The following is a 25,431-nucleotide window of genomic DNA, read 5'->3' as shown; positions in this document are numbered from 1 at the left end:
TAGTTCATAGTGGTCTGTGTGCCTTGGGATTGTAATGAATATTAATTTGAGGATTTCTTATGTTTAGTTAAGTTAGCCTGTGCACCTAGGTTCTCAAAACTAGGTGTGGCATAGCACCCCGACTCTCATGGATAGCTTCATGCTCTAATTTGGATTTAATCAATGTATTCACCTCTATTTTATAAGTTTTAAATTACTGTGAAATTTAGGGATGTTACAAGGGTGATGCCCTCTCTTGCATTAACGAAGGAATTTATAGCTTATTACATTCTAACAACTTCCTAATAAATCTGCTATTTACTTGGCTATAGTTACTATAGCAACAGAGACGACAATTAAAATGTAGTCACGTAGCTTTAGTGCCGTTGAAGTATTCCTCTTGGGCCTCCTTTCACTAGCTGCATGCGTATCAGATCAAATTCCCTACATCTCTTGTGGCCAGAATTATAAAAGCAAGGTACTACCTAAACTCTTATTTTTCTAGAAGCCTGTAGGGGAAACAACCCTTCCTTCATATGGAGTAGCTTACAAGTCACCCAGAAGATCCTAAAGAGGCATAGCAGATGAAGGAGGGTTGGCAATGGCCAATCCATTAAGATCTGGAGGGACAACTGGTTACCAGAAAAGGACAACCCAAAGATCACAATAGCTCATTTCCCATATTTGGAGGAAGTTACTGTTTCCTCCCTTATGATCCATCAAGAACAAAATTGGGATTTTGAAACAATCCAAGATATTTTCAATGCAAGGGATTCTCAATTAATCACCGATATCCTGCTCCCCAATTCCAACAGACCTAACAAACTGATTTGGATGAGGGGGGAAAAAGATCGGAGTTTATAGTTGTGGGAGAGTAAAAGATTAAAGATAAGAGTGAGCTATGCTATGGAAAATCATGGTTCCTCCAAGAATTAAAGTTTTCATGTGGTAAGTTTGCACTAACTATCTTCCCACAACAAACCTCCTCATGGTCAGACGAGTCAACTATAACAGGCTGTGGTTTTTGTTTAGTTAGTGAAAGGAAATGAATATCACAAATGTTTTAAATTCTGCTCCAAATCAGAATTTTATTGAAAGATGGCTAAAACACAAAATATGATGGATGAAGTCGGTTGATATTGAAGGTCAAAGGATGAGATATGGTTGGATTCTTAGGGGTGATTTTGTGGCAACCAAATCTGTTCTATGGAAAGGGGTCTACACGGTGAAGAAAGCAGAAGCCATGGCTCAGAGAGACGCTATTGAATGAATGGTTGAAACAACATCACTATGAAAACTTTCAAGTTGAGGGTGATGCTCTATGTTTGATAATATCTGTTCATATATACTTTCTCAACGGTTGAAGCACAAAGAGTCAACACTACATCTACTGGGGCTCGATCTCATGACCTCCTATATGGGAGAGTCACTACATGCCATCTGAGCACAAGGTGCTTGACCTATAATAGTAACTTGATGAGCATACAATAATAATTTTATAATCCCGCATGGGTAACTTTATTAGACTAACTTTATAAATCTTAGTAGTAATTTCATGAACCTATAGTAGTGATTTATGAACTTACAGTGGTTAGGGGTGGGAATGGGTCAAGCCCCTACATAGGGGCCTATGGCCTGGCCTGTTTAATAAAAAGGCTAGGCACAGGCCCATTTAAGAGCCTATTTAGTTAAATAGGCTCAGGCCTATATATAAAAGCCTGGCCTGCAGGCCTGACCTGTTTATATAAAATATATATAAAACATATATTATATATATTTAATTATTATATATATTACATTTTATAACTATTATCTTTTTATATTTATAATATAGTCTACTATATAAACATAAGTATAGTTGTTTAACCCTAGACCCTAGTCAAACACTAAGTCGAGACATCAGATCAGACATTTGCGATTCTACGCAAATGGCAAGTTGGCGAGGGAGACTTAGTGTGCATCCCGGCATCCCCAATCCGGCAAGCCGGCAATCCCCCATCCCCAATCCCGTGTTGCATCAGTGCGAAATGGGGACTTGCAAGTTGCAACGGACGCAGGCACGCAGCCACTCAGGCGAAACGGAAACCTTTGCAATGCGACTCACACTTGGCGGCGACTTGCGAGACGGCGGGGCGGCTAGGTAGTGAGGCGGCGAGGTGTTGACTCCGGTGAGGTTAGTGATTTACTGCGATTACTGATTTTGAAGTGTTGAATAATCTGTTGTGTGATTTTGATTACTGCGGTTAGTGATTTACTGCCACTAGGTGATTTTGATTTTGAAGTGTTGATTACTGATTATTGTTCTTAGTTGTTATAGAGTGTTGAATAATCTGCTTAGTAAGCTAAGTAATAACTTGTTAATTGCTATTAAACTAATTAATACACTGATTACTGTTCTTAGTTGTTAATTGCTATTAAGCTAAGCTAATTATGAAGCTAAGTAATAAACTAGTAATAATACACTGATTAATGATTACAGTAATCTGTGAATTAGTAAGCTAATTAAGAATATACTGATTAGTGATAAACTGATTATAGTAATAAAATAAGAATAAGAATGCATTAGTTTAGTTGTTTATTCCTTAACTAGTTAACTATATTAACTCTTATAATTACAGTTTATATACATTGATTAGTGATTACAGTAATAAAATAAGAATGTATTAGTTTAGTTGTTTATTCCTTAACTAGTTAACTATATTAACTCTTATAATTACAGTTTATATACATTGATTAGTGTTTACAGTAATAAAATAAGAATGTATTACTTTAGTTGTTTATTCCTTAACTAGTTGTTTATGTGAATTGATGGTTAAATATTTATAAAATTATAAAATGGCTTTAATATTTTATATTATTTTATATTACTACTTGTTACTTTAATATTTATGGTTTATGATTTATGAATTATGAGCACTTGAACTTGTAATGGACTTCATTATTTATTCTCAATTTTTTACATTGTGTAGGGGAATTCTGGACAAGAGGAGATTATGTTGAAGCCATGACTTGTTTAATTTTATGTTTGAATACTATTTTTTTTTTTTTTGGGTTCCTGGTTCCACCTGGCTAAGCTTGGTTCCTTGGTTCTACCTTGTTGCACCTAGATCCTGGTTCCCCTGTTCCTGGCTCCACTTTGTTCTGCCTAGGCCCTGGTTACCCTGTTCCTGGCTCCACTTTGTTCCGCCTAGGCCCTGGTTCCCCTGTTCCTGGCTCCACTTTGTTCCGCCTAGGCCTTGGTTCCCTTGTTCCTGGCTCCACGTTGTTCCGCCTAGGCCTTGGTTCCCCTGTTCCTGGCTCCACTTTGTTCGGCCTATGCCCGGCTCCACTTTGTTCTGCCCTTGTGAGATAGCCATGCAACAGCCGTTATGCTGCCGGATATCTTACAAAATGGCCAGCATTCTTGGAGGTTTTGGCCAGCCAATAGATTTAGTTTGACGAGACGTGGGCGTGAAGCGTTGCGGCCGTGTTGGCACTGTTGCATCGTTGCATTGTGGTGCAGAGTCGCGGCATTGCAACTTTGTGGTGGTGCGGCATGGTGGCGGCGTGGCGCACTAGTACATGGTGGCACGCAGGTGCAGCTATTCTCCTAGAAACAGCCGTTATGTTGCTGGTTTTTGCAAAAATTGGTGCGATGCCGATAGGGGGATTCTGCGCCTCCATTTCAGCACCTCTATTATTTATTTATTTTTCTTCATTTATTATTCCTTTGATCTGGCCTATTAGTTGGGCTTGGGTCCATTATTTTATTCTTTCATTCTTTAGGTCTGGCCTGTTAGGGCTTGGGTCCATCCTTTATTTTAGTTTCTTTATATTAGCATAGGCCTAATCTCAAGGGCTGGGTATGTGTTATTGTCACTTTTGGACCATTAGTTGTAAGACATTTTAATTCCTTTGCTTAATAAAGTTTTATTTTTTTAAAAAAAATACTATTGTTGTTATTATGTTTAATGTTTCATGTTTGTATTGTGGACTTATGATTTTTGTTGTTGTAAAACTTGTGAATTTGTGATGGACTTTTGTATTATGGACTTGTAGACTTGAAGTTATCAAACTTGTATGATTTTTGTATTATGAACTCCTACTTATTAAACATGTGTTGTTGGACATTTTATTATAAAATATGAACTTGGTTTTGTAGTTTATAATTATTGGTTGATTGTAATTTAATAATATTATTATTTTTTACAGGTGTATATTAAAATTCTTTAAAATGTAGGCTTTAAATAGGCTTTGAGCCTATTTAAATATTCTCAAAGCCTATTTAAAATCTACTTTGAAGTCTTTTTAAAAGCTTATTTAGTAAATAGGCTTTTAAAAAGGCTTCGCCAGGCCAGGCCTAATCTCGACTCAGGCTTGAGCCTAGAAAAAAGCCTACATACAGGCTCAAGCCCAAACCCAGGCCTAGACTTTACCTTTTCCTAACAGATCCAGACCTAATTTTTAAAAGTCTGACCTGGCATGGCCTATTTCTACCTCTAACAGTGGTGACTTTATAAATTTATAATAGTGATTTTATAGTACTATAGATTTATTTAAAAAATTAAAATAACTATTAAAATATGTGTCATTTAAAAGATTTTAATATGAGTTTATGATGTTATATTTTGATACATTAATTCTATTAGTACAAAAAGAAATTTTAAATTGAAAAAAATTAGGGAAAAGTAGGAATGGCGTAGGTTTACGAGATTGTGCACATGGTTTATGATATAAATATTGCATAAAGCTGGACTATTGCATAAAGTTGGACTTGGAAGGACCTTCACCCCATGTCACCTAATAAGTGGACCATTCATTTTTATAATACTGTATGTTACTTTTTAATTTAGTATACGTTTAATTTTAATATATTCATTATTATATTTTGATACAAGTTCATTTTTAGTTTATAAGTCAAAATAGTTTTATTGTACACTAAAATAAACTTATACCAATCTATGGTATACACATTGTCTATCCTTACTAGACCTGACAATTTGTAATACAATTCATTAGCACGACACAAAATGGAACACAAAAGTAACAAGTTAGTGTTCATCATGTGTCCCGGGTCTTTAACGCGTTGACATGTTAAAATTTGTGTCTTAGCAGGTCAACCAATTAACTCATTAAAAATTCATTTAACCCGTTAGTATTAACATTAGTTATAATGGATTAAATATATTTACTATTTTGTTTATTTAATTGTAAATTTTTTTTTATTACAAAGGAAGGGGGATACCCATACAAACTACAAGGCTCGAAACCTAGACCTCCCACATAAGGGAGCAATCCAATACTAGTGGACCACAAGCCACTTGGTCTTTAATTGTAAATTTAATAAGAAAGTTTTTTTCTAGAAAGAAAATTATATTAACATTTCAACAAGTCTAAACGGGTTCGTGTCATATCGTATTGTTAGACCCAAAACTTATTAACTAAACGTGTCTATAATATCAATCCTTTAACACATTTTAAAATCATGTTCATGCTTAGAACTCCAACTCATTAATCTTGACATATCATGTCCACGTTTAGTCTTATCGTGTTATAACTCATAAAAAAATCCAAAAAAAAAAAACAAAAAAACAAAAAAAAAAAAAAAAAAAAAACAAATTTTCATGCTTTTCGAGTTACCTTTGCTATTTAAACTTCTTTTAATTGATTTTCTATCCAAATTTAATAGAATATTAACCCCCCCCCCCCCCCCCCCCCCCCAAAAAAAAAAAAAAAAAAAAAAAAAAAAAAGAAGCCAAAACCACTACTTCAAAAAGTAATTGAGGAACAAAAATAGACTCAATAATAACTGAAAAAAACAGAGCATATACCTAATACCTGATTTAGAACTACCAAATGTCATTTCCCCTATAAAGAATACACTGTTCATAGAAAACATGACAACAGGCAAATCAAAGGATGCAAGCAATTTCCCAAAATTTAATTGTTGCCAATGAGAAAATAGTAGCCATAACATGACACTGACCAAAATCTGCATGTCTAAGGTGGATGACAACACACTCCAACTCATATACAATTGTACATTCACTTACGTCTAGAGCCGTCAAAACAGGCTTAGCCTACCCCGTCAGCCCGCATCGACAGCTCTACTTTCGTCTCAAGATTAATACACATGAAACTACGATCAGACTGAAAAAAAAAAAAATAGAGAAATGAAATTTTGACACAAGAAATGCACCAATCTCCAGCATGCATGTGGAGTGTATGCATAATGATCATACACAACAGGCTCTACAAGTCTGTGACGCTGCCAAATTCTTTAATGCGCTCACGACTGGTGTACTTTCAAAAATGCCTGGTAGACCAAGTCGATAAACTGATTGTCCTGTCATAAGAACCCCCCCAGAGAAAATGAAACATTAAAATCTCAGCATCAGAAGGAAGTTGACCAAGCAGATTAAACAAAACTTAATGTACCTGAACAAGCACTACAAGTGCATCTCGAACTTTTTCTCTGCTCAGTGGCACATCAATAGGACTGGGGTTAGAGGTGAGAGATGGTGGTGGTGCCGGAGGTGGGAAGGGTTGAAGCATTGGTGTACCATGTGGGCGCTGTAGATTTAGAGGAGGATGAAGAGCAGGTGTAGAGATAGAAGAGGCGACAGGGTTGATTGGCAATACGGGTGACAAAGGAGGTGTAAAGAAAGTAGAGGGCTTAACAAGACTAACAACTTGATTGGTTTTAATGGTAGTCGGGTCAGTACCTTCATGAAGAGACAGAGAAGGAATTGAAGGAGCCGATTGAGGTGATGTAGGGACCTGCAGATTGGATGTAGGAGAGGGTATGGGGCCAGGAACACGCGAGGTTGGAGCTATGTTTGGAGCAGAAGCATAGTATGGCTGCCCAGTATTCAGAGGCTTTGAAGGGTTGGCTCCAATACTAGTAACCGCCTGCAAAACAATGCAAGTATCAGTGCCATATATACTTGATGTATCCCATCACTTCTCACATCCACATCCATTCTCTTGACATCACTAGAAAAGAACTTAAAACTAATGAGTTAACTTGGAATTTTGTATTTACAATATCAAAAAATCAACATCTACCAAGTGGGAAGAATGCAAGCATTATTAAACTCCACTTGTCATCTAAATATAATTAATATCCTAAAACACTTGCTAATTATGAAACTGGTCAATGCAGTCCCAGCTTGGAATGGAGAATTTTCCATGAACAAACCTAATGAGGGAAAGGAAAGAAACTTGTGTATCGGTATGACAATGCATTTAGAATTCAGGAACTAGACATAGAATTATAAAGAAATAGCAGTTAGCCCTATGATACGAGTTTACATGAAATACAAAGTTATAATTTTGCAAGAGATTATGGATTATATCATTTATATGATAACAGCAGGACATGGTTGCCTGAAGCAACATGTGGAATATGAATTAGGCAGAGACAGTACATACTTGGCATATTGCAGTTTTAGAACCTAATATCCACAGTTTTCAATATAATACCTACAAAATATTGTATCTGATCCCTCTGGGAAATGAAATCTTCACACAAACTGCTAACTTACATCAAAGAAATTCAAAAAGGAGGAGTCTTCAGCAACATCAGTATGAGCAGGCACAGTAAATGATGGCTCAAGCGGCCCCTCAATCACTGCACAGGTTGGTACTGCCTCAAGTTCTTCATACTCACTGTGAAAGTGTGAAGACAATAATATATGGAAATAAAGACAAGGAATCTATATTAAGATAACAGCACGGGAAATCTCAAATCTGCTGTTTATTGGGAACAATGAGAATGTATATCTGGTGGCTTGGGGTTCAATATGAAGAAATGGACAAGCATGTGATTTTTTAAAAATTATTTTGGTAGTGTAACAGTTTGCTGCTTACCTTTTGTTTGAACTTAGCTTTGGCTTTGGAGAAACCTTGGAATATGCACTAAGAATTCTGGACAGAAAAATTACATATAAGTTAATTTTAAGTGAAAAAAATTTATGTATCTGTTTATACACCACAAAAAGGTATAAGAAGAAAATGTTGCCTCTATAAATACTGGTCAACATGCAACAATCAAATTAAACAAGCAAGACATGTCTTCTGTTAATAACCAACTTAATTCAAACAAATGAGCAATTCCTTAATGCTTACCAAAGGTGCAGATAATGCCTTTGAAAATAAGATGTTTTAAGATATGGTTTCATTAACAAACACTTTCGGAAACCAGAAGCTTATAAGAAAGCAATGCCTTCATCATAGATCATTCTTTAGAGTTTTTATGTAGGTTTCAGCTAAAAAAAACTCACAATACAGAATCATATTCAAGGAAAGGCATCCAATAATACACGTATAATCAAGACCAAGAAGAGCACCAAAGCCACTAGTAAGAACTAATGTTACCCCTATGGCCATATTAGCTTCTGTCCCATAAACCATGTTTGATAGAGACAAAGATCTTTTACTTGCTTGGGAACAATTAAATCAGGAACTTTATGCATACATAGTATATGCATATGTCATACGTATACACATCACAAGCATTCCCATAAGTAGGTAACTACTACCGACACATACAGTTAAAGACTATACAAAATCAGATTTGATAACATATTACCTACTAAATAGATTTCCAACCTCCTCACATTCACGTGAATTGTAAAACCAGATGCCATTGACTTCTTGTGCTGCATTACGATACAACAGATATGGAACCTGAATTTCAAACTCAAAATCTCCCAAGAGATCCTCCACCAGATTCTCTGTTAATATCAAAGACAAAATCATACACATTATCATTAGAAAGAGATCAAAAACACAGAGTCGGCATACAGTGTACAATTTTCCCAAAGCACCATTTGGCGGCAGATGACACGCCTCAGTATTCATGTCAAATTAATGCACATTTGCCACATATCAAGTTTTAGAGAGCAATGAGCAAGGCGTGTTCAAGCAAGGCTGGGTTGAAAACATGATAGGATTGGCTGGACTAAAGAAACCATCTCAAGCTCCATATCTTGAGATAGGATTGGACCATTGTTGTTAAGGCGGACTTTCAAGGCGAGGTGCCACCGACCGCCTAGTCGCCTAGGCGATGAGTATATATATATATATATATATATATATATATATATATATATATATATATATATATATATATATATATATATATATATATATATATATATATATATATATCAATTCATAATTTAGCATTTTACCAAATAAACATATTCTCAAATCTCAATAATAAGTACTAAATTATGCAATAATTTACCATTTCCAGCATGGGTCTTTTGATTTAACCTTCCTTTTAGGATCCTTTGATGGATCATAATTGGGGTTATTTTCATTCTAAGCCATAACTTGTCATAAAACAAAGTAAACAACCACTAAGGCGAGACTCGGAGGGGGAGGGGGAGGGGGGAGTTAGCGTCTTAGGCTCTCAGCTACGTATTAGTAGGGGTTTCTTTTTTAAGGCGAGGCGGGCTCGTTAGGCGACCGGTCTCCACCGATCGGACTCCTTAACAACAATGGATTGGGCCACAACAAAAAAAATACTCCCTCTATCCCATTTTATCTGTCATATTTACTATTCATTAGTCAAATCAACTCTTTCTTGTTTGTTTATTTTCTTTAGTATTTTTTACTTATTTTTAAATTTGATTTTTTCTGTTTAATACGGAGTAGTACTTTTAGTGTAGTTTCTAAATATATAAGTTTTGTATACTAGTACTAAACTTAATATTATGAAAAATTGAATTAAAAATAACTCCAGTCAAGCCTCATTAAAACCAAACACATAAAATGGGACGGAGGGAGTAAAAAGAATCATGAGGGGGGTGGGGGGAATGATAACAGTTTCTCGATTTGTAAACCAAATTCCATATTACCCACATTCTTATACAATCAAAGCTTGTAGTGATGCTAGGAATTCATATTGGGGTACACGGTTGTCATTCTACTAGACACACACAAAAAACACTTTAAAAACTACTATAAGCCCTTCAGGCTGATTAGTCAGATGCCACAGAGCACAAGCTCAGTCAAATGCTATGAATCAAGATCAAAGATCTTAAAAGCCAGCACAATTATTCAGCACTTCCTAGTAATAAGTATGTCCAGGCATTGTATATCCTAAAAAGCACCGCCACGTTGATAACACTGTGAAATCTTGAATCACCTCAACCAGGGAAATAAAGGAGGCACAAATGCACAATGCAGATCAAAAGCAAACAAATTAAACTAACCTGTATTCCGGCGGTTCATAACAACAAACTGGAACCTTGGCTGAGCGTTCCTAAAATAAGGCCACCAAAACAACTGTATTTGGTTATCCATTCTCCATAACGCTACAATCTATAGAAAAAACAGGAACCCATAGAATAGAATGGAAAACAACTAACAAAACAAGACATCAAGATGGACATAACATTTAAGTAATCCAATCATCTACTTTGTGGATTATTAACAAGCATACTATATAGGACATTGCAAGGCACTTCCTTCTCTGTTATGATTCAGAAAATCAGGGTAAGAAATCAGGAGATTGACCAGTTGGTTGACTTAATTATAAAATATCTTTGTTACTGGAATTGATTTAGTTCCTTTAGAGATAGTGAATAATTATGGTAAGGAGCCTTAATAATTCTCCTTTCCTTTTTATGTTTTATTTAGTCTTTGTAACCCCCTATAAAGGGGATTTTCATTCTAATAAAGAGGACAAGCAAGCAAGAAGTTAAGATAAAACCAGAGGTGGGAGAACTCTCAAAAAATTCCTAGTATCTTGTTCCCTAATTCCTTTAATTCATCTCTCAACATAGGCAACCCGCAAACAACCCCCGATAACCCTAATCGTCGTGTGACGCGTGAGTTTGCTCGAGTACATAACATTTTAATTCCATTGCCAAGCGTCAACATGGGCGATATTAAAAACTACAAGCCGACGTACAGGCTATTCAAACATCCATCCAAAAGTTTGAGCACCTTACTACTATTGAATTTGAAAGATCCAAAGGCCTAGCGGGTAGAGAATAACAACCACCCGTCAATTAAGCGGAAGCAGAGATGAAGAATCAAGGAATGAAAAATGTATATAATACTGAAAGATTACAATATATTACCATAATTCTATGTTTTTTAATGGAGAAACATAGTACATATATATACAGACACATAACTATTAATTTAAGCACCAATTCATAAGCAGAAACTCCCCCTCAAGCTGGAACATCTAGAAGGTCCAGGCTTGAATTAAAACATACACTCCACCTTACTCTAAATTACAAATGAAGATTAAATGCAGCTAGAGGATAACAGTGTTGGATGGCTTCAGAGAGACGACGCTATGCACAACCCTTGGGAATGAAGATGAATGCACCAAGGGCGAAGCTTAACATGAACAGTCTCACAGTAACATAAGCACTCTAGGACTTACCAACAACAATCTTAATCAAGAGCGGCAGAGCAAACAAAGCATGAGCAGTAAAGGGATGTAGTAGAGCCCATAGTAATGCAAATACACCCAAAGAATAAAATAAAAGTATGAACACCGAGAATGCCAATTAAGTCAATCAACTGGTGTTAATTTAAACAGGGTCTTACCATATTACTATAATTCTATGTTTTTAATGAACAAACATAGTACATAAATATACAGACACATAACTGTTAATTTAAACACCTATTCATAAACAGACACAACCCTATAGACAGACATAACCTTTTGTTTTTCAACAACTACGAGCGTAGAATTGCTTTTTGAGACTATAGCCAAACTCGCCAAGCGGATGGAATCTTTCCTCACACCGCAGGCTCATGGCAACCAAGCCACTTAGAAGACCGCAATGCCGCATCTTGCTACATGATTCACCAGACTTGAGTTCCTCACTTTTGATGGCAAAGGAGACCCTATTGTTTGGCTTCACCGTTGTGAGCTATTCTTTGAAAACTCGCCACATGTCGATCACGAGTGTTGAATTTGAAAGATCCAAAGGCCTAGCGGGTGGAGAAAGCAGAAGAAAAGATGAAGAATCTAGGAATGAGAAAAATGCATATAATACTGAAAGGTTACAATATATTTCTATAATTCTATGTTTCTAATGAAAAAACATAATACATATATATACAGACACATAACTGTTAATTTAAGCACCTATTCATAAACATACACAACCCTATAGACAGACATAACCCTTTGTTTTTCAACAACGAGAAGGTTACCACGACAATGTATTATTTGTTCGATAGCGCCCAACTGTGGTACAAACATTGCATGCAGTATGGTCACCAATTTTCTTGGAATCAATTCAAAGACATCTGCACCCTCCGTTTTGGACCACCCTGGAGCATCAACCCGTTAGGTGAACTAGCAAGCCTCAAACAACATGGTCGGGATTTAGAAGAATTCATTGATGATTTCCAACTCTTGCTAGCATGGGCTAGCAACGTCCTATACTCCCCACAGATCAGTTTATTCACAACAGGCTTGGATGAGGTGCTACGTATAGATGTTGAAAGGATGCGGCCAGTTTCTCTTGATGAAGCCATTAACATAGCAAGTGATTATGCTCGTAAAGGCCTCCTCCTTCACCATGCACCTCCCCAACAACCTTTCCCATCCCATACACCCCCCACTTGCGCCATAATAGTGCACCAACAGCCACAAGTGCATCAACAGCCACAATCACATGCTCCTTGAATCCATAAACTCTCCCCGACAGAGATGATGGAACGCCAAAAGTGAGGCCTCTATTATAATTGTGATGACCCATGGGTAAAGGGCCATTTTTGCAAACAACTATACGTACTTGGCTTTAATGGCAAAGGGGACGATGAGCCAATTGACCCAACGGCGCCAAAATAATCCATTCCCACTTTTTCTGATTTCAAGCTTGAGGACAAGCTTGATGTCCTGGAGGGAAGTAATGTTATGATTCAGCAAATCAAGGTAAGAAATCAAGAGATTGACTAGTTGATTCTAAAGTATCTTTGTTATTGATTGACTAGTTGATTCTAAAGTATCTTTGTTATTGATTGACTAGTTGATTTTAAAACATCTTTGTTACTAGAATTGATTTAGTTCCTTTAGAGATAGCAAATAATTATAGTAGGGAGCCTTAATGATTTTCCTTTCCTTTTCATGTTTTATTTAGTCTTTGTAACCCTCTTATATAAAGGGAATTTTCATTCTAATAAAGAAGACACGCAAGCAAGAAGTTAAGATAAAACCAGAGGTGGGAAAACTCTCAAAACATTCCTAGTATCTTGTTCTCTAAATCCTTTAATTCATCTCTCAAGTCTCAACATAGGCAACCCCCAATAACCCTAATCGCCCTGTGACGCGTGAGTTCGCCCGAGTAAATAACATTCTCAAACTTTAAACCCCTAGAGTCTTAGTTTACCAATTGGAAAAAGAAACCCACTTTGGAAGAAAGCAAACACAAGTATGTATGTTTAAATACCACAACACTAGAATACAAATAATATGAATGCATATGTACCTTTTAACTACAAAGAGAGAACCTTCAACATCCTTACGGCTCTGCATCAAAACCAAAAAACCACATATAATAAAAGACTGTCCAACACCGAGAGGCAGTCTTTTTCTGAGTGTTCTTTTGAAGATGGGATTTATCAAAGGCAATATTCAAATCCCTGGAAAGTTATGTATTAAAAGATAAATAAAATTTATGTAAAAGAAGAATTTTACATACTTGTATGTGTGATTGTTGTATTAAGAGTGATATGCTGATCCAAGGGAAAATTACTATTTTTTCCAGTAAAGTGGAAAAAGAATATCCATGTATACAAATTGAATTCTTCCCCACTCTAACCCATTTCATGTCACTTTTAACTTTGGTAATACCTTCCCCAAGCCTCCATCCCCAGAAAAATAAATAGCAAGGAACAGGTAAGTCAATTTTTCTATAGCCAGGCTATGGTGATACCGCAGAAATTTTAGCCCAATCAATTTTTACTTTCCTCGCTACTTGGCCAACTACAGGTTTTTAAGTTACTTTCATGCCCCAATTCATTTTGAATATTTTGATGGTTTGTTCAGTAAGAATATAATCAATAATGTGTTTAACGTTGATGTAAAGGAAGCTAAAATATGCTCACTGATTACTGCCTCACAGGAATGCATCCAAGAAGAAAATGGAAGGTGATGGATTGTCTTACTGGATTTGTACTTCAAAGTATAGATCTAGTCTTCTTTTCATTTCTCAATGGACTAAACAGAACAACAGAATTATTAAAATTGTAGTATAATATGCTGGTTATGATATCTAAATTCTAAAAAAATCAACAATTTATGGAAATTTCACTTGGCTTTACATATTCTCATCAAAATAGTTTGCAACCACTATAGAAGAAAACTTGGTTACACATGTCCTGTCCTGTTAAATAAATTGTACTGTAAATAGAATTTGGTGTTTTGGCATTACCCTCACCCAAAGTACACAAACATATGACAGTCTCATTCATCTTAGGAGCTTTTTTTTCCCCCAATTTGTTCAATCTCAACCCTAACAGTGAGCAAACATACACTTCAATACCCTTTCATGCGCACCATAGACATATGCATATTTGCTTTACACAACGCATAATGAACCAATTCGAGCTTACTTTACACAATGCATATTTCCAATGTTCAGTCTTCAACACACATGTAGAGACACTATCTAAGTTCGACGGAAGCTCGAATTTTGAGGTTCATTTGCCAACTTCAACCACAACCAAAGCAGCGGATATCTAATTTAGCTCAAAAAAAATTATCAATCTAAACATGGACACTGATGATACACACTTATTCTAAAAAGACGAAAACTAATAAAGAGAAGGAATGGAAGAACGAACCCACTGGTTAAGGTCGACATTGAACTCGTAGAAGGTAACGTGAGCGGCGGTGATTAAGATCTCCTCAATAAAGGGATCCATTCTCTGGAGAACGGTGAGGTTGAGCATCTTGGTGCTCCGTTCGTCCAGATTCGGCATCAACTTTCCGGTTTGGGAAGAAGACATCACTTCCCCAGCGCAATCGAATGGCTGATCGCTGAGAGAACGAACTGAGAAGCAAGGCAGCCTGCAACGCCAACTATGTTTGATGAGTAGACTCTTGGGGTCAGTTCCGTGAATGAGAAATTTTGCATGGACATCCTTGGTAAATTTTTGTAAGAAATTATCCTATATTTTGTAAGAGCCTCGTCCATTTTTATTTTTAACCTTTATTGCATAACTAGTTTTTTAGGCGCGATTGGGATAATGCTCAATGTTTTTTTTTTAAATGAGTATTTTAAAGTAAATCAATGCAAGATTATATTAGAATTGTTCATGTATAGATAATTGAATGTTGAATTACGTATTTAAATTGGTAATTCTAAGTTTATAAATGCAAGATAATATAGTCAAGATTGATTATAATTGTCAATAAAATAATTGTATATGTATAGTTGAAATTAAATACGGGACATAACAATTCCTGCTTCAAGAAAACTATCCAGAAGGTTTGTTTTCAACTTCTAATTATGTGTGACTGTATATGACCTATATGTTACGGAGTACTATAATTAATATTTGAATTTAGAACAGTTTTGCATGGTTATTGATCCCGGATAACAATTTCTCTCAGATGTTTGGAATCACTACAAGAAAAATCGCGAATCGTGTTTCGCGACGGAATTTATTCCGTCGTCTATTGCCTTGTCGTATTTTGAAAGACGACGGAATAGTTCCGTCGCAAAATTTGACGACGGAATTCGCGACGGAATAAGGCGTCGCCATTTTGCAACGAAATTTTTTCCATCGCAATTCGGTTGCAATTTTCGCAACGAAATTTTTTCCGACGCTAATTCCGTCGCCGTATCTGAACTAAATATTCCGTTGCCATATTATCTTTTCCGTTGCCAATTCCGTCGCAAAAAAAAAGGACAAAATTTTTTCCATGGCATTTTTTGTAACAAATATTCCGTCGCATTTTTTTGAATTATTTAGGAATAAAATTATGATTTTAAATTGTAATGAATGTTATTAAAATATTAATATAAAAAACACTATTAATTCTAAAATAAAGTAAGAAGTATATTATAATTCTACATTAAGTTTAAGTAATAATACATTATCAATGAACATATAATACATAATAATAGTTAATTAAAGTCTAAACAACATTGTAATAGTCTTAATAAACAACAATTATCATTAGTCGGACCATTAACAACTAGAACAACCATATGAACCAAGTCCATAAATTCTTTTTTTCTTGTTGTATCCACCAACTGCGTCATAGTATAATTGATTATCATCCACTTACTCCCCATTTTCTGTCAACATCTCCCGTTGCGATGCAACTTGTTCCTAAAATATGTAAAAAAAAATTAGTACAAAATATATGCAAAGGTATATATATTTAAAAAACTTAAAATTAATTAAACTCACATGAATCAAGATTCCGTCGCCTTTTCCATCGTCATTTTGCAACGGAATGTTTTCGGTCGCATTTTCGGTTGCTAAATTGCGACGGAATATTGTCCGTCGCAATTTTTCGTCGCGATTCGTGATTTTTCTTGTAGTGAATGTCTAAAGTTGTTGCTGAAAGAAATGCAGAAGTGAAGGAGGTTGAGAGAAAACTGTTGGGAAATATTCGCAACGTCAACGCACGATCTGGAAGCTTTTTAAGAAGCACGGACACTAAGGGTGTATGGTTGAAAGAAAACTGTGTCGTGTTATAATAACACTACCTTAAAAATGTTATTTGCCTGGTAACAGTGCAGTTAGAACCCTGGAATGCTTTCAACAGGCTACACAGACCTACTACGGATAGCTTACACTAGCAATCACGTAGGCGAACCTCACTATTGCTCAGACTTTAATAGGCAAACACGAAATTATATATTATATATACATACATACATACATACATACATACATACATACATACATACATACATACATACATACATACATACATACATATATATATATATATATATATATATATATATATATATATATATATATATATATATATATATATATATATATGTCTTATATAATATATATTATATAATATATATTAGTCTCCACACGAGAAGGAAAGAAGAAGAAGATATATCTTTGATCGAGTGTGTCTTTCCTCAATAACAAGTGTTGTTTATATAGTGAATTATACAACAGCCTGCTAAGGTTTCAGCCATGCAAAAGCGCAAGGGAGGGGAAAGAATTTGACACGTGTATCAACACCCAAAACCTTAGCTAGCTTTGAATGTTTCCAACAATCCCCCACACATTCAAAGTAGAAGACTGGAAAGGATAATGTTTGAGCAATAGAAATGAGTTGATCTTAATGTCAGTGTTTGAGAACTTGAACTGACACGTAGTGACATTGAGTAATTTTCTTCCTAAGAGTGATATGAATCTTGAACTCACCGGTTAGATAAATTTTGAACTCGAATGCACACACCAACTCAAAAGGCAGGTTCTACAAAAGTCAAACTCTTTGACTTCTTATGAACACCCTTAGTATTAAAGAATGTTATGTCTGTCTCAAATATAGACTTCTACCTTGTCAAAGTCTATCACAACATAGACTTTTAACTCTAACAAGTCTTACCGCATTACAGATTTTTATGTCTTATCAAGTCTATCTCACTATAGACTTTTAACTCTATCAAGTCTATCTTAGTATAGACTACCATTAAAGGCTTATAGAGTAGTTAAAGACATAAATCAGTTGTAAGTCTTTTCTTTCTATCATAGGCACTGTTATTTGCAACGCAAACGACAGTTTGTGAACCACAATGTGGTGGAGGTGTTGGACACCCCCACAACTGCACGGTTATCACGATTCAGCTTCTTGGGATAACTTCATTATCTTTCATAAGAGGCGGTTAGCCCTTTTCTACTCAAGTTAGGGATCTCTTTAGGTCTACCTCAACATAGACCATCTCAATGGAGTATAAGTCACCAAGAGCACTTTGTACTCATGTCATTATGCGGTGAATTCATTAGGTTTGTATCAGCAAAACCACCCTTTTCTCAAAGAGTTATGAATTCATTAAGAGCTGTAGCTCAACCTCACAAGTACACACACTGTCGGAATGACCAACTAGTGTACTATTTTGTAACTCTTTTCATGGCTTCGTTTGACCACAGAAGTGGGATCCACCACGAATTCATTACCACTTGGAATTTAAGTCCTTCCAATGAATCAGCGACTAATCCTCATAATTGGTGTGACACCCCGTAAATCCAAACACTAATCGAGGATTAATTGAAGAATTAATCCAAGTTTCCTTGCTAATCTATTTCTAAAAATCCTGAAATTTAATAGTCGAGGGACTAGATTTTGACTAGTCACTTAAGTCAAAAGGATTGTACCTTGTGCTTCTTGAGTTGTGCCCTTGTTCCCTTGTCTTTCCAACATTAGTAAGGGTAGGAATGTCTTTCTACCTAAGAATTGTGATTCAAGCTAACCTAGCAAGACTCTCTCATTTCATTCATCATTCAACCTAAAACTCAAAAACTCTAGCCTCTTTCTAAAATGATTTAGCTTCTTCTCCAAGTAGAAATTGAGCATCTAAGCCTTGCAAGATTTTCTTCCAAGATTCCTACTTTCTTCATCTTGAGCATAGGAAAGGGTAAGATCCTTAGCTTTTTGGTGTTTTTAACCTTTTTTTAGGTGTCTTTTTCTAAAGTTAGGATCTTTGTTGTGTTTGTTGTGTGTAAGAAGTTGGTGTGGAAGAGGAGCTCTAGGAAAAGCTTTTAAGGGTGAAAAGAGGAAGTTGTTAGGCTACAAAGGTAACCCATGCTTTACAAAACCTATTTTCTTGCTTATATGATGATTCTTGGCTTCTACTTGTGATTCTTGTGTTGATTTGTGAGATTTGATACATTATCTTGTGGTGATACATGTTTAGAGCTTGTTCTTAGGGTTTGTGGTGATACATGTTTAGAGCTTGTTCTTAGGGTTCTTGAATGCCATTGCTTGGCTATTTCTTGGGTTCAAGTTATATTTTTGTTGTGTGTGAGATTTTGGGTGTTTTGGACTTGAACTTGGCCTTGTTGTTGAAAATCCCCGAAGGGATTATGTGTACAGGAGGGTGTACCCGCGGGCAAGGCCCTACCCGCCGGGAATCGGTGTTCCTCGGGTGTGTACCCGCAGGTGGAGGTCCACCCGTGGCCCCACCCGCGGGGTACGTTATTAGTGTTGGTCGGGGATTTGTTCCCCGTGATTCTTTATCGGTGTTCCTCGGGTGTGTACCCGCAGGTGGAGGTCCACCCGTGGGGTACGTTATTAGTGTTGGTCGGGGATTTGTTCCCCGTGATTCTTTATCGGTGTTCCTCGGGTGTGTACCCGCAGGTGGAGGTCCACCCGTGGGGTACGTTATTAGTGTTGGTCGGGAATTTGTTCCCCGTGATTCTTTCGTCTCGGTATGGTGTGTTGGGAACTTTACCCGTTTGATAAGCATGCTAGTATGTGTGGTTTGTTCCTTCGTATTGAGATTGACAATCATTTGGTGTTGAGTATGATTCCTATGAGGTGATCGTATGTTGATGATGACCTTGTGTGACTATGATTGAGATTGGTGGTTTGTTACTTGAGCTTTGCTCACGAGTTGGCGGTTTCGAACCCGGGTCTTCAAGTTTCTAACCCAACCCTTAAACCATCTAGACTTATTGTACTTCTTGAATTTTATCACACATAAATCCCTTTTAATATATAATTTCCAACCTACCCAAAAATCCCCAAATTAAAATCTTCTTTTCCCCAAATTTCCCCAAAACCCTTCTCTCTTTTCTCTCCCTACCCGTGAGCTTCAGCCGAGCACACCACCACCGCCCGTCGACCTCAGTTGCCCGTCGACCCTAGCCGCCCGTCGCCACTGCACCGACCACCGGAGCTCACCGTCGCCGCCTTGCCGTCGTCCAGCTGGAATCGAAGCCATGGAGCCGACAAGAAAGAAGAAGAAAGGGAGAAGAAGTTGGGTCTACCTTGGTTTTGGGTCATCTCAAATCATGCCTAGGAAGTCCAAATCTGCGAGAAGAGTGGAATGGGTGGATGCCCATTACCTAGTTTTGGAAGGTAAAGCTTTTGATCTCGACTCTATTTCGAGTTCTTTGTTGGAGTTGTTGAATTACCAAGGTTTGTTAGATGGGTATCTCGCAATTAGGACCGAGACTTACCAGAGTTTGGTAAAGGAATTCTACCGTCACATGAGTGTGACCAAAGATGGTGGGAAATTGGAAATTACCTCTAAGGTGGGAGGTGTGAAAATTTCCTTAACCGAGAAAAAGTTGGCTCAGCTTTTGAGTTTGACGGTTACGGGAGTCTCACAATACAGTGGTGACTCTTGGATTGAGACAAGCAGCATGAGTTATCAGAATTACCTGAGTTATCTGTTGGGAAGAACTAGTGGGTTCACCCAGGCCACGAGGGCGGAGAGGAAGTGGCTTTCTGCCAAGCAAAAGATTTTGGTAATGCTCGTTTCATATTGTTTGTTGCCTAACAACAATAAGAGTCGTTTGTTGGGTAAGCTGGAGTGCACCTTTGCTTTCTGTCTGAAATACAAAGTGAAGTTCAACTTGCCTGCGTTGATGTTGCAACATATGGTCTATTGTAGAGATCATAACCGGAAGAGTTTGCCTTATGGCATGGTTTTAAGTTGGATCTTTGTTAGGAAGGGGGTGAGTGTTGAAGGTTATGTGCCCAAGCCGGTAGGCAAGAAAGTTCTGGATGCCACAAATCTCTGCAGTTGCAATATGTTCCAGTTGGATGATGGTGACTACATCACTCTTGAAGAGGTCGCAAGGAAAGCCCCTGCCGAGAGGAGTTCGTTAGTTGAAGAGCTTGAGATTCCAGTTGGAAAGTTGAACCTAGCGGTGCAGAGCTTGGGTGGAGATGCTGAGAACGAAGGCGAAGAAGAGAGAGGAGAAGAATAAGAAGGGAGAGAAGCAGAGGAGGTCGAGGAAAGTGACTCCGAGAGCGAAGAGAACGTAAGGATGAAGGAACTGAGGACCAAGAAAGAACATGATGCCATGACACACGAGGAACGGGTGGTGACCCTTCTCCGTCAGCAGAATCGGATGATTGAGGAAGGCTTCTCTTTCATGAAGGCTCAGTTTGTTACCGTCAATTAGATGTTAGATAGGTTGGAGGCCGGTTCTAGCCGTGGTGGAGCTGAGGAGGATTCGGACAAGGATGCCGAGGATTCGAAGGATGATTCCTCCTAGGCCGGAGTTTGGGGTAAGCTCGTTTCTTCTCTCGTTGTTGGTTTGTCGTTTGGTAGTTGTTGCTTTTTGGCTGTGTTTAGTTGTTCTCCCTTGTTTGCCTCGGTTGTTAGCTTGTTGTTTAGGTAGTTGGTTTAGTTGCTTTGCTTTGATAGGACCTAGTTGTTCTTGGTATAGGATTGGTGTAGTAGGATCCTAGCTGTTCTTAAGGTGGTGTTAGCTTTTGTGTCGCTTGAGAAGTCTCTTTTGTGACCATTGAAACCTTGCATTTTCATGATTCTTGAAAACCTTACACCTATTGGATCTTTGAAGTCTTGTTTAATAGTGTTTTGTTTCCTTTGTCACTTTGTTGATTCGTTGCTACTTGTTTGTTTGAACTCGTCGTGCCCAAGCTTCGGGGACAAAGCTTCTTGTTAGGGGGAGAGGATGTGACACCCCGTAAATCCAAACACTAATCGAGGATTAATTGAAGAATTAATCCAAGTTTCCTTGCTAATCTATTTCTAAAAATCCTGAAATTTTATAGTTGAGAGACTAGATTTTGACTAGTCACTTAAGTCAAAAGGGTTGTACCTTGTGCTTCTTGATTTGTGCCCTTGTTCCCTTGTATTTCCAACATTAGTAAGGGTATGAATGTCTTTCTACCTAAGAATTGTGATTCAAGCTAACCTAGCAAGACTCTCTCATTTCATTCACCATTCAACCTAAAACTCAAAAACTCTAGCCTCTTTCTAAAATGATTTAGCTTCTTCTCCAAGGCTAGAAATTGAGCATCCAAGCCTTGCAAGATTTTCTTCCAAGATTCCTACTTTCTTCTTCTTGAGCATAGGAAATGGTAAGATCCTTAGCTTTTTGGTGTTTTTAACCTTCATTTAGGTGTCTTTTTCTAAAGTTAGGATCTTTGTTGTGTTTTGTTGTGTGTAAGAAGTTGGTGTGGAAGAGGAGCTCTAGGAAAAGCTTTTAAGGGTGAAAAGAGGAAGTTGTTAGGCTACAAAGGTAACCCATGCTTTACAAACCCTATTTTCTTACTTATATGATGATTCTTGGCTTCTACTTGTGATTCTTGTGTTGATTTGTGAGATTTGATGCATTATCTTGTGGTGATGCATGTTTAGAGCTTGTTCTTAGGGGTCTTGAATGTCATTGCTTGACTATTTCTTGGGTTCAAGTCATATTATTGTTGTGTGTGAGATTTTTGGTGTTTTGGACTTGAACTTGGCCTTGTTGTTGAAAATCCCCGAAGGGATTACGTGTACAGGAGGGTGTACCCGTGGGCGGATCGGCGGGCAGGGCCCTACCCGTCGCCCCACCCGCGGGGAACCGGTGTTCATCGGGTGTGTACCCGCGGGTGGAGGTCCACCCGTGGCCCCACCCTCAGGGTACGTTATTGGTGTTGACCGGGAATTTGTTCCCCGTGATTCTTTCGTCTCGGTATTGATATTTTGACCTCCCGATGTTGATTTATTGTGCTATTTGTGAGTCTTCTTGATGTTTCGTATGTCAGGAACGGTGTGTTAGGAATTCATGATAGGATTTGGTGTCTTGAATCGTGGTAAGGGTCCAATTTTGTGATTCATTGGGCTAACGTGAGTCTTGAATGTTCTTTGGAACTACTTTTGCTTTACCCGTTTGATAAGCATGCTAGTTTGATGTTGAAATGCTGGTATGTGTGGTTTGTTCCTTCGTATTGAGATTTCCAACTTGTGTTGACAATCATTTGGTGTTGGATTGTAATCCTTTGTTGTTGAGTATGGTCTCATGTCTTTATTGTGATCTCTTGATTGATTCCTATGAGGTGATCGTATGCAAATCGTTGTACCTTTTGTTGATACTTGATTAAGGTTATTGTGAGCCTTAGTCTTCTTGGTAATGATGATGACCTTGTGTGACTGTGATTGAGATTGGTGGTTTGTTACTTGAGCTTTGCTCACGAGTTGGCGGTTGTGTGTTTATGAAATTAATGGTACCCTCGTGTACTGAGAGTTCGGTGGTAATGTGGGTGGTGTTGGAGGGGGGACGACGGTCCCCGGAGGCAAAAGGTTGGACTCAGAAGTATAGGGTGGCACTAGGAAGTAATGGTTGGAACCGAAATAAGGTCGGGGGTAGCCATAAGGTTGGAACAGGGCATAAGTTTGGAACTATGTAACTTGTGACATGTAGTTGTCACTGTGTGTTTGTGAATTCCTTGCTTATGAGCATGTCTTGATGCGTTCTACTTTGTGATCAGTAGGATGCATCCTGAGTTGTGTTGTCTTTCATGTTTGTGGTCTTGTTGTTGATGTGGGGATGATGATCCTCGTTTATATTGAGAGTGATTGATGAGTCTTTGATGTTGATTTCCTTCCTTGGTTTTGAAATGATATATATTGTATTTCTGTTCCAAATGGTTTTAATTATATCTATCTATATTATGCTATTTAACGCGTATTGATGGGTTACCAGCAATATTCGCTGACCGGGTGTTATCCCCATATTTTACAGGTTTTGAGTAGATGTCGAGCGCGCTAGATGTGGACGCTAGATAGAGTAGCTACCATGTTTAGACATTACCTTTTGTTGGCCTGTGTGCCTAGATTAGCGGCCTGTGTGCCTAGACTAGTGGCCTGTGTGCCTAGACGTTTACTGTTTGATGACTTGATAGTTTTCCGCCTGTGCACCTATGTTTGAGATAGGTGTGGCATAACATCTCTCCAGTTTTTAATTAAGTTTCCGCTGTTGTTTATCTTGATGACTAGATGCTTACCTTTGAAATTACGTTTTAAAAATGTTGAAAAAATTGGGGTTGTTACAATTAGCCCTCAAGTAAGTTGATTCTCTTGACCAAACTTACATCCACTTTGACGAGTACTTCGTTTACTCGTAAATAATCCCTTGAGATTTTCATGTTTAACATGAAACATTCTCTTTCATCATTATTCTCAATATCACAGAGAAACTTTTGATGAAAATATAAGGAGTTTATTACCCCCACAATGCAACACTTATAAATATTTTTGTCAAATGTATTTGATCTCTTACCAGACTGATCTTTGGTGCCCAACATTAACTCCTTTGTAGACTGAGTTTTGCCGATTTGCTTTGTGGAGCACTATAGAAGCTTCGCACTCTGCCTGATACATGCTCAACAGTTGAATATATTTCAACAAACTTGGTTATCTCAATTGATCACAATTACCCTTTAACTAGGAATTATAGGTGTTTCAATAAGACTCAACCAAGAGTTTAAATAATATATATACAAATGTTCATTGTTAGTAAGCCATAGAAATAATGTTGTCCACATACTACATCAAGTTGAACAACATAATCACAAATGTCACATCATATTCTTATAAGAAATTAATCTCATACACAAGGAATATGTTCGAGCTTGCACAATTTTTCGGAAATATCTCTCAACAATGAGACTTCAGAGTTGTCACTTGCACAATTTTCCATTCTCTTAAGGAAATTAAAACAAATTAAAACTCATATAAAGCATTCATAGGATGCAGATCAATATTACTATTGCAGTACTTCAACAACTTCTATTGCAAGGCTTTGATTGTTTAACAATATATGAAAGTCATCATCATTTCAGGTGAAGATCAAGTGGAGCTCTAACAAGCCTGCATGATCAACACCCTACTTCTTAAGTATTCACAGGTCGAGTGGTGAAACCGAAGTTTACTTAAAAACCATCTTCCTAGACAGAGTGTTTAAGAATGATGACTTTTCCATGATATAATAAAATCATCAACTAATTCCTTTCTTATGTACTCTTCCATGATATAATAAAATCATCAACTAATTCCTTTCTTATGTACTCTTAGGGACGTTTGGTTCAAGGAATCTTGGATTACCTTAGGTAATATAGGATTACCTCCAGGTAGAGCTGGCCAAACTCCGGGCCTGGGTCGGGGCCGGTCCGGTCCCGGGCCTCGTTTAGCACAGTTCGGGACCGGCCCATAGTATACATGGCCGGTCCCGTGCCGGGCCTAATCCGGGCCGGTCCCGTGCCGGGCCTAATCCGGGCCGGTTCCGTGCCTGGGCCCGGGCTTCTTGTGGGCCGATCCCGGGCTAGGCCCGCAATTTGTTATATTTTTTTAAATATATAATTTTTTTTATTATAAATAAATTGATATATTTTGTTTGAAATAAGATTTAAACCCTTGACTTCAAGGTAATGAATTTAAGTCCTTTCCAATTAAGCTACTACAACCTCTTGATACATTAATACTAATTAATATATATATATATATATATATATATATATATATATATATATAT

At 37.4% G+C, this 25,431-nt stretch overlaps 1 protein-coding gene and 1 long non-coding RNA gene across 2 annotated transcripts in view; both read right to left on the bottom strand.

The window, feature by feature from the left end:
- Positions 1-6,018: 6,018 nt before the first annotated feature.
- LOC109189604 (mRNA-decapping enzyme-like protein) lies at positions 6,019-15,082 on the bottom strand. The gene is made up of 8 exons (XM_019340215.1): positions 14,794-15,082; positions 13,437-13,477; positions 10,185-10,234; positions 8,552-8,696; positions 7,831-7,887; positions 7,506-7,629; positions 6,397-6,870; positions 6,019-6,304 (listed from the first exon to the last, which is right to left on the bottom strand). The coding sequence occupies exons 1-8, from the start codon at positions 14,956-14,958 to the stop codon at positions 6,248-6,250; spliced, it is 1,113 nt and encodes a 370-aa protein (XP_019195760.1). The 5' UTR covers positions 14,959-15,082; the 3' UTR covers positions 6,019-6,247.
- Positions 15,083-15,989: 907 nt separating this feature from the next.
- Positions 15,990-25,431, bottom strand: part of LOC109189574 — a 61,704-nt gene continuing 52,262 nt past the window's right edge. The window contains exon 2 of the long non-coding RNA XR_002055582.1: positions 15,990-16,290. This is a non-coding gene — a long non-coding RNA (uncharacterized LOC109189574). The remainder of the gene's footprint in view (positions 16,291-25,431) is intronic.

This window comes from Ipomoea nil, unplaced genomic scaffold (genome assembly GCF_001879475.1).
Source record: "Ipomoea nil cultivar Tokyo-kokei standard unplaced genomic scaffold, Asagao_1.1 scaffold1558, whole genome shotgun sequence".
NCBI lineage: Eukaryota > Viridiplantae > Streptophyta > Magnoliopsida > Solanales > Convolvulaceae > Ipomoea > Ipomoea nil.
The sequence above is the reverse complement of the archived record's forward strand: the minus strand, read 5'-3'. Positions and strand labels throughout refer to the sequence as shown.